Source organism: Temnothorax curvispinosus, unplaced genomic scaffold (assembly GCF_003070985.1).
Source record: "Temnothorax curvispinosus isolate PA1 unplaced genomic scaffold, ASM307098v1 QBEX01013599.1, whole genome shotgun sequence".
Taxonomy (NCBI): Eukaryota; Metazoa; Arthropoda; class Insecta; order Hymenoptera; family Formicidae; genus Temnothorax; species Temnothorax curvispinosus.
Window position 1 is genome coordinate 165,921 of NW_020223379.1, and position 10,566 is coordinate 176,486.

At 36.5% G+C, this 10,566-nt stretch overlaps 1 protein-coding gene across 1 annotated transcript in view; it reads right to left on the bottom strand.

Annotated features, from left to right (window-relative positions):
• Positions 1-8,964, bottom strand: part of LOC112463736 (echinoderm microtubule-associated protein-like CG42247) — a 26,828-nt gene extending 17,864 nt beyond the window's left edge. Inside the window, exons 1-4 of the mRNA XM_025030264.1 lie at positions 8,887-8,964; positions 6,303-6,599; positions 5,321-5,804; positions 3,847-4,024 (exon numbers count right to left, since the gene is read on the bottom strand). Coding sequence (XP_024886032.1) covers positions 3,847-4,024; positions 5,321-5,804; positions 6,303-6,462 — 822 coding nt within the window. The 5' untranslated portion in view covers positions 6,463-6,599; positions 8,887-8,964. The remainder of the gene's footprint in view (positions 1-3,846; positions 4,025-5,320; positions 5,805-6,302; positions 6,600-8,886) is intronic.
• Between the last annotated feature and the right edge of the window lie 1,602 nt (positions 8,965-10,566).

Below are 10,566 nucleotides of genomic sequence, written 5' to 3' on the forward strand. Positions count from 1 at the left end.
ACAACGGCCTTCTTAACGGAAGTAGGAATTGCCCCCCCCCCCCTCTCTCTCTCTCTCTCTCTCTTTCCCTCCCTCTCCTACCTCCCACTTACTACTCCGTGATTCATGCGTTCTCAGGTGTTCTGACCAAGAAAATCGAGTTGGTTACTATTATGAAATCATCAAAGAATTCAAGGAAAATTCATATATAGTTTGGGAAACTACGAACCTTAATTACTTCTATTGCATTAATAGAGAATTATTAACAAAATGTTAATAGCAATTTTGTGAAACGTAATCTATATATGCGGATATAGATTCTCTTATTGTACTTACAAAAGATTGCCGTATTCCTATTATTTATGCAGTTACAGTGACTGTAGGTACATATTTTACGTTCTAAGGATTGTGCACATGGCACACACGACTGGCAATAGTGACTTCTTGTTGGTAGTATGTAATTAGGTCACCAATAGCGTGGCAAGCAACGCAAGGAACAAACACGCAATTTGCGCTTGGAAAAGAGAGCGAAGGTGAACGAACATATAATAAAAATCTAATTAATGGCACGAATCTCTGTCGTGATAGCATAAGACGTGTACTTAATATGTACTTAATATGTTAGGTTGTCAGAAATGACGATAATGGGAATGCAAAACAGACCGACGTACTACATATTTCGCGCAATATAGGAAGTGACTCTGAAGGAATGAAACCTCACGACTTTTGTATCGGTATCTTTCGGTTATAATTTCATTATTCGTAGATAAAATTTAATATAAATCGGTCTTTCTTTTACAAAAATGTTAAATTATATATAGAGACAGATGTCCGATTACAAATGGAGCAAATTTGGAGTAGCTTGCGGATAAATAAAAGCTTATTCAGTTCCTTATTCTTCAGTTTCAAGTAAACTTTTGCAAAATTCTTAGGCCCGGTTGCACCAACGTCGCATAACATTTAATCTTAGCTTAACTCACTCTTCGTCTCTTTCTAACTGTCCCCCTTAGAAACGTTGGTGCTACCGAACCTTAAACTTTATAAAAAGACTTGATTATTAATATGTTTGATATAAAAATTTACAAAAAAAAACAGAGAACTAGAACGGAAAAGTTTCTGTTGAATTTATACGATAACGAAAAAAAAATGACTTTGAATTAACTGAAAATTCGCAGAAAAGGATAACCTGGAATATCTTGTATATATCTGGATATTCTACACATTACTATGTGACGAGAAGAGAAAAAACGCCATGAAAAAGATGTTCTAAAAAAATTGCTCTGTTTAACAAAGGTATATTTTACAAATCGCGATAGTGTCAAAATAACGGCAGAAATGGCTTTGAGAGCAGAGTATTGAGAGAGAAAGAAAGAGAAAAAGAGAAAGAGAGAGAGAGAGAGAGAGAGAGAGAGACCAGAGCATGGAAAGAAATCTAGGGAGAGAAATAGGAGAGGGAAGAAAAAGAAAGGGAAACTCTGACGGAGGAAGAAATACACGTGACCACTCTACGCAAACTCATCCCCGTTCGATACCGACACTTTAAAATCACTATTACGTTTCTCTATTTCCTTATTACACATTTTCATTTTTTAAGGAATAAAAATTATCTCTCCCTTCTTTCTCTCACTGTAAACGCATCTGCCCGAATATTGAAAGGACATGTTTGGAGCATACGCACGACGATATGTATCGCGTTTAAATATTCATATATCTTAATTTAAAATTGTATTTAAGCAATTTATGAAATGTAAGTTGTTGGCATAAGATATACAATATTAAATTAAACATTTAAAAAATGCAGTTTCAGGTCTTCGAAAAATGTTAAAAAAAAGTAGGTGTACCTCAAATTTTGAAAAATTTTATCTAGAAGAAAATTGTACTGGAGATATCTCTCTCTCTCTCTCTATCTCTCTCTCGGTACAATAACTTTGATTAAATATGTTCTAAATAATTATTAATTTCGCAGATAATTGCAGAATTGTAGAAACATTAAAAAGAGACACACATGCTTTATTTTCTTAAAAATGATTTAAAAACTTATAAAATTAATACGGAAAAATTATCTCGAATAATTATCTTGAATAGTCAAATCGTCGCTTTGCCCCCTTCCCTCCTTCGCTTCTCGCTTTCTTTCTCTTTAGCTAATCAAATTGTAAAGTGAGTTGTACATTTCAGAATACTGATCTGGTGAAAAGTTAGTTGAGGTCAATCGGCATGCAAAGGCCAATTGTTTAATGGAAGAATCATGCATAAGTGCATAAGCTCTATAGCCACTTTGGTGTATTAAAGAATAATCCAACATATAGTTGGCGATCGAAGTAACTGGATCGTAATTGCATCAAAGTGCATCGTAATACACAACGAGTTAAATTGGTCACACCTTTGAAGTAACGGAAGGGTGTGATCCATAATGCCGAATGACGTAAGACAAAATAAAATTGCTTCTCATCCATTGCACTCATAAACTTAACAAGCAATCAGATGATAGAATAGATAAGAAACATTTTTATTTGTTAGTTCTTTTCTATAAATTGCAACATAATTTTAAATTGTACGATATTATAAATAAGTATTTAGTACTGTATATAAAATGTTGGAGCAAGGCAAATCATACAATTTAAAATCATAAAATTAAAATATATATAAATTTATATATATATTATTCCTAAGGGGCAAAGGGAGGAAGGAGAGAAAAGAGCGCTCACCGCTCAAATACAATTTTGCGTTGCGTGCGGCCTGCTTTAAGAAATTGATCTGGGCCAGATACACACAACGTCCTCGTCGTCGTTGCGTCGTCGTCAGCAACATTACATGGAGTATTCTTATAAATCATTATTATATCACAGCTCTCTAAAAGTTATTTTTGAAAATCTATATTCCGACACATTTATAGCGGCACGCTAAATTCTATAACCGCATTATTAGTATATTGTATTTTTTACTCTTTTTTAATCCTATATGACTTGTATAAAACGTGTGCGTGTATGCGTGTATGTGGGTGAGTGTGTGTGCGCGCGCGCGCGCGCGCTTATATGCGTTTTCTGACGGTTATTTTAAAATATTATTCATAGATAACAATTTCAAAATACGATAGCAATAATAGTATATGGTTATTGACAACTGGTTATTCGTATTATTAATCCGCATATGAGAACGAAGGAAAGCTCGAAATGCAATCTTTTTTTCAATTTTTGTTAAATTTCTTTTGTACTAAAGAAAAGATATATGTCATAGATTTAAGTCCATATATTCTGTATTTTATTCCTCCTAATTTAGATATTATCATTATATTCTCATTAATACTTATTCGCATAATTATTAATTAATTAGTTTTTACTAATCTTGTCGTATTGTTTTTACATTTTTGCATTACTGTAAAGAAGATAAATAACAAAGATTTTAGAAGCTACAGAAGTTTAACATTAAACGTACTTTTACATTTGTCATAAATATAAATATGTCATTTCTCATGCGTGGTGAACATCGGCGAAAGGAAATAAAACGCCAGAATGTTCGCATTTGTAGCGCGATGAAGTCGGTCGTGCTTTGAAGAAGACGTATTTACAACGTCAGTCAAGTTCACGAGTATCGAGGTTGTTACCAGCTAGCGCTTTAATCGGATGTGATTAACACACACTTTCACTATCTACGAAACGTGTTCCTGTACTTTCTCTTATCAAGATTACATCAACTATTACATCAATTTATTTTATCTAAAAAAAATTCATAAATCATATTATTTATGAAAGTGGAAATTAATAAATAATTTTCGATATGCGATATACATATCATTTAAACAATAATTGTTTGATTTATCCTTTCTGCAATAATCGAACTCCCGTGATGAATCGCACAAAGATCTCTTACCTTGAAAGTCTTGTAGCTGGACACTACGTAAGAGGCACCGTCCTCAAGTTCGTCGAGATGGATCTTTCGATCACCGTCCATCGAAAAGATGTGGCGCGCCCCTCTCGGCAAATCCATCCGAAGAGACAATCTATCCAGTAGAGCCTCCAAAGAACCAATGTCACGGCCAGGTTTAAATCTGAAAATATTCAGAGACTTCTCTAAAGTATAAATATAGAGTAATGTAGAGTTTCAACGCCTTTCGAGACATCCTTTTGAAATCCTTTGATCAATTTCGATTAAATTTCAATCATCAATCAATCAATCATCAAAGATCAATTCAATTAAATTTTCCCTTAGAAGTATTATTAATTACATTATTGTAAAATGAAAGAATAATATAAGATTGAAGACTTTAATTAATGCCACAAAGCTAATATACAAAACGTGAAACGTTTTAATCTTCATTCAGATTTTAATTCATATAATTCAATAATTTGACGATTGAATGCGTTTAAGCAAAATTTATTTAAATCTAAATATAATTCACTGCAAATAAATGTTATCCTTTTTAGAGTAGGGTCCTTTTTCGTCGTGACAATGCTTTTGCGTCGACGATGCTTGATGCTTTTACATTAATTAAATGCATTTTTATAAACCTTCGATTAAAATATTAATTAGAATGTTAGTCAACTAAATAAACATATTGTTCAGAGACATATTGGCATTCATCGTGTATTTCTCTTTTTGTAAATATTTTTCAATTTTTTTATATATCTTTCACCATTCTTTCAAAAAAGTTTTAAAGAAGAAATTTGATTCTTTCTTCTTTCAAAATAATTTTTATTAAATTTTGACACAATAAGAGACACTTAATTAATATCATCACGTTTGTGTATAAACCATTAATCAGTATTTTTAAAACATGTATGCTTATATAGATTCATTCAAAATGTTGAAAAATATTTTTGTAAAGTTTTATTTCATCTTACACGTGCATTATTTATTCAAAATATTAAGTTATTATTTTGTGTGTGTGTGCGCGCGCGCGCACACTCTCACCTCGAAATACACACACACACGTACGTACGTACGTACGGACGGACGTATGTATAACTCGCGCACACGTGTGTGATTAATTTTTTATATTATATCACATCAATATGTTAATCATTTTCTTTCAATCTCTGAATAAAATTTGACAGTAATTACTTAAACAATTATTGAGTATGTGTTTTATGTTACTGAAACAAAAGAGAGATGTATATATAGAACAGCGAAAAAAATAAGAAATTATCTATATTTGTTATGCTTTCTGTGCCATTATGCCTTCAGATTAGGAAGAGAAAGATGTTTTTATCTTAATTGTGTGAGATAAGCATAATGAATAAAATGTTACGATATATAATAATAAGTTTAGCAAGTATGTTTCTCGATTTTAGGCTTTTTCAGGCTTCTTGGTTCGGTTAGAGGTATTGACCGAAACGATGCTTACCTGAACTCCACTCCTGGAAAGTAGGGATCGCCATTTTTATAAAAGGTGACTCTTCTTGCTCGCCAGTAGCCGAGGTTGTTATATCTCGCGGCTTGTAGCTCGTGCCGGCTCTTGGGTCGGCTCGGCTGCTCCGACTGCTCCGGAGGCGGCATGCGGGGACTGGAGGGTCTGCTCTGCCTCCAGTAGCCGGCCATGCCGCCTCCACCCCCACCTTCACCACCGACCAACACACCCCCGACCTCTTCTTGCGTCGTCATTCCACCCTCCACTGCGATTCCACCCTCCACGTCCCCGTCCTCCTCCTCCTCCTCCGCTTCCTCCTCTTCCTCCTCCTCCTCCTCCTCTTCTGCCTCCTCTTCCTCTTCGTCGTCCTCCACCGGCATCGTCGATGCCGCGGTGGGCGTCGCGATGCCCGCGGCGACACCGCCCTTGGATGAATTCTCGTGAATCCGCGACGTTTCTTGCTCCTCTTTCTTCATCGCATCTGAATGAAGTAGAGTCGGAATTTTTTGAAGCTGACTTAATTGTTAGCCAAATATCTGTATCGCGATCATCCCTAATCTTAAATTTTGCCTATTATTAACCATCCGTACTTTTGTAAATAAAATTTTCTTTTTTGCACTGCCTTCCCACACTACTACAGTTCTTGCCTAGAATAAAAATGACTAACTGCATGATTATCTCGATGATTATCCACACGACGTTATCATTTCACGCGCGTGCCAATAATGCTTTAGACTTTTTAGAGATTAAAAAAGGAAACGATTGAGGAAAGAGTTCAAAGTAAGAAGACTGCTTGAGATCTGAGTTCAGAATATCGAGTTCAATTATATGTATAAAGTTCAAGTATATAGAGTCCAAGTTAATGTATGTGAGGTAACTGTCGAGGATCGATTCTCGTTCACGTGCGTGATTGAAGCAGGTATACTTGAGAGCAATCTGGCTCTCTCTCTCTCTTTATCTCTCTCTCTCTCTCTCTCACCTGCGTCCTCCACTGTCGTCGCAGTTGCAACAGCTGTTTGGTCACCAGACTCGCGGTCACCACTGTCAACCTTGTTACCGCCGCCAGCGACGAGGAGATCCTCGTTCTGCTCGCCCTGTCTGCTGGCACGCGAATCCGGCTGATTTTCAGTCTCGATCATCCGCAAAGCGAAGCCGCCGCCACTTCCGCGCGTCCGCTTACTCGACCAGTACTCTTACGATTGCAGAAAAAGATTCCAGATTCTCAACGGATAGAAAAAAGTTGAATTTTGTACGTCAGGACCTAGGTGTTTGCAACCTGAGTGAGGAACAAATTTATTACAAAGTTAAAAAGATTAGTTAAAAACTATAAAGGAATTAAGAATTGAAATGTATAACAAAGGTGAAACAAATTGTTAAAATGTGATGACAGATATTAATTTTACTGAAAGAGAGACTTAATGGACAATCAGAATGAAGTAAAAAAAGAATACATCTCGTCAAATATTGTTACAACTACAATTCCATTTACATGCAATTATATAGCAACTCTGCAATGTATAATTGTACGATCAACAGATTTTGCATCATTGAGTCTATAGTATTCTAATCGCGTCTACAATATCGAAAAATTAAAAAAAAATATATATATATACAGGGTGTCCCTGAATGTTTGATACTTTAATATTATGAATTGTTATAAAAATGAAGGAGTATTTGCCTTTGTATTCCCGATATGTAAACATTATACATACATATATCATCGAGCGAATGAATTTACCTGGAAAATTAAACGCCGATTAGAGCGCACCGCAAACGCTATAATGGGGCTCGTTGTGAACGACGTTTTTTGACATTTCAAGGTTCCTTACAATTATGTAGATCGGATCACATTGCACGAATCGCCACTTTGAGAATATTGTGAGTGCTGGCCAGTCGATCACGTATTGCGTGATAGCCAACGGGATTCCCGATCGATCGGCCGTTTTTATTTCGCAACTGCAGCTCCCACTGCAGGTCCATCGATCAGCAACTCGGACAATATACACATATGTATATATATATTTTGTCAACTCTCATACGTCGCCCCTTTACGCTCCTGTTACGGTTACGGGTGGGTGACTGACTGACTGACTGACTGCGACTACTGATAGTACTGATATATACATGGTATGCTATAATCGTAATATCTGTTTAGTTTTCGGATCTTACCGCGATTTTAATAACGATAACGTTAATTTTGTCTGAGTTCTGGCTTTATATGCCTTTTATATAGTTATAGTATTTTTGTAATCAAGTCAAGTCGGCCGCGATATAACTCGAAAAACTATCCTCTGCTAGCCAGCACTCACAGCAGCCCCTGCATCTGCAATAATCTGCATCGCGCATAGCGCATAGTGCACAGTGCATAGTGCATGCATGAGACTCATGAGACATCACGCCGTTGACGGTTGACGCCGTGCGTGACACACCATTCTCGAATGCAAAACAGTACCGGGTGCTTTCCGCAATGATTTATACGCTCGTTTTTTATCTCGTTCAATCTCTGTGTTATTTAGCGACTATTTTGCCATGTGACATGTCGATAACAACGATAAATCGATGCAAAAGCGTTATTGTTTCATGCAAACATATTATCATTATTAATTCACACTCACAATCAGTTCAATAAAGTCAATAGAAGGAAAAATTTTATAGTAATATTTTAGACGAATGTCTACTTTCTTTTGTTTGAAAATATAGATTTAAGACACTAAACAATTTAAATCGCATATTGAAATTTCACATCCATAATTGTATTATTTTTCATTAAAAAAAAAAACGATATCTATTTTATAAAAATTACTCGGATTACGGCATTTACATTTTGCCCTTAGTATTCATATGTTTTGTTTTTCCTTTTTTTTTACTAATTTTCTCAATATATTCAATCAAGTCTTTTTCGAGGGTAAGATTTATCTTTCTTTATTAAACATTGTTCAATTTAAATTGATTAAACTCATGTTTCTCTCCTTATCTAAATTTTTAGAAAAAAAAATTTATTAGAAATTTATTTTGAACTCCATTGTCAAAAAAAAGTAAAAAAAAGAAAAAAAAAGAAAAAAAGATTGAAAAACACAGGTTCTTGAAGCTAAGTCGATTATCTCGATTGATAGAGATCACTTCTGAACCGTATCATCACATTTATCGTTACGTTATAATCGTTAAACATTTTAAAAAAGTATAAAAGATATCAAAAGTGGAAACATATAATTATAATAGCATAGCTGTGTAACGGTGTAGTTTTAACATTTCATTTAGTAGATGTTAAGTATACGATAAACGATAAACTGCATTTTCTGCATTTAACTTGGTTCGATCCGATCAACTGCAATGGAAACAAAGCGAGACTCCGGACTCCGCTGAGGAAAAGCACTCAAGTTCACCAAAGTTCACTGACACTACGCCGCGCCGGCTGCGGCCGCGGTCGCGATCGGGCGATATAATGCTGGATAATGCCGATGATCGGGTGTATTATATCTCATTCGCGAAATCATTATTACGGCACGGCGGCGAGTTTATATTGACGCGGGCGCGGGAGTATGGCTCGCGCGGACGAGAATCACCTTATCGAAGTTGATTCGGCTGAATCGCGGCGATTGCGGCGGCAGTATACATATTCATGCGTCCTTCGACGATGGCGTCCCGACGTCGAGTGACCGCGCGCAACCTCAGCAACCTCGGCAACCTCAGCGTCCTCGGCGCCGTTCTCCGCCGTCTCCGTCGTCTCCGTCGTCTCCGTCGTTAGGCCAGTCAAATTAGACCAAAAAAAGGCTTCTGGTATGAAAGTGATGCGAACTTTTTTATTCCTTTTTAGGCGTGTTAGGGGTCTTTAGAAAAGCTTATTTTTGAGTTGTCGTATCATGTGACCCAGAGCTTTTTGAGGGGGGAAGGAGAAACTAATTTTTGACGAATCGGAACGAGTCACCGTTCATTTTCTTCGTTTTTTCAAGCCCTACAACTTTCTCAGAAGCGAAAAAGTGCTATCTATTAATCAAAACAAGATAAATGCAAAAAACCGCAAAAATTTTATTTTTCGAGGGAACCAAAATTTTCGTTCTTTCGCAATAACTCAGCGAATGTTGATAAAAAATGAATGACTAACCCCTCAGCTACAAAATGAAGGGTTAGTCATTCATTCTTTATCAACATTCGCCGAGTTATTGCGAAAGAACGAAAATTTTGGTTCCCTCGAAAAATAAACTTTTCGCGGTTTTTTGCATTTATCTCGTTTCGATTAATAGATAGCACTTTTTCGCTCCTGAGAAAGTTGTATAATAGGGCTCGAAAAAACGAAGAAAATGAGCGGTGACTCGGTCCGATTCCTCAAAAATTAGTTCCCCCTCCCCCCTCCTCAAAAAGCTCTGGGTCTCATGATACGACAACTCAAAAATAAGCTTTTCTAAACACCCCCAACACGCCTAAAAAAAAATAAAAAAGTTTGCATCACTTTCATACCAGAATGTCTAATTTGACTGGCATACGTCGCTCTTCGTTTACTGACACGGCCGACGTCTGTGTGGCTTAGCTGTGGCCTGTGCTCTGTGCTCTGCGTTTGGCAACCGGCGACCGGCGACCGGCGTACGCGTCTGAACGCAAGGCGTCGTCGGCGTCGATCGTCGATGCCGATGCCGATACCCCGTGCCCCGTGTCAGTGAACGCAGAACTTGTTGCACCGATAATAAAATTTCAAAGAAACGAATCGGCGCTTTCGGCGTTTTCCTAAATTGTGAATAAAGCAAATAATTTCCGATAATCGCGTATGACATATGATGCTTCCCAACAGAGAGCGACACGACTCTTTACAAAGTAGTACACTACTTCCACTAGTTCCACGTTTCGACTTTTCCAAAATATTTGCGTTATATTCCTTCAGTTATCGCAAATTTACAAAAACATAAAAGATTGAGAAATTTATGCGATTAATTGTAACGAATTATCTAGTGACTATAAAGTCGCAGTAAATAAAGTAATGTAAGATCCAAGGGCTTGGATCTGTGTACCTTATTATTGTCTTATAATATAGGTATGTATATTAAAGCTGTATTAACGAAAGAGAGAGAGAGAGAGAGAGAGAGAGAGAAAGAAAGAGAAGCATACAAAATACACGATTCGTTTGCGAAATAAATATTTAAAACACAAAAGATTTTCAACTCTTTCCTCAAAGCCTAAACATTTCGATCGTTTCCTCGCAAGTTGCTTAAAAACTGCTATTGACAATGAGATATAAATCACTGAGAGAGAGA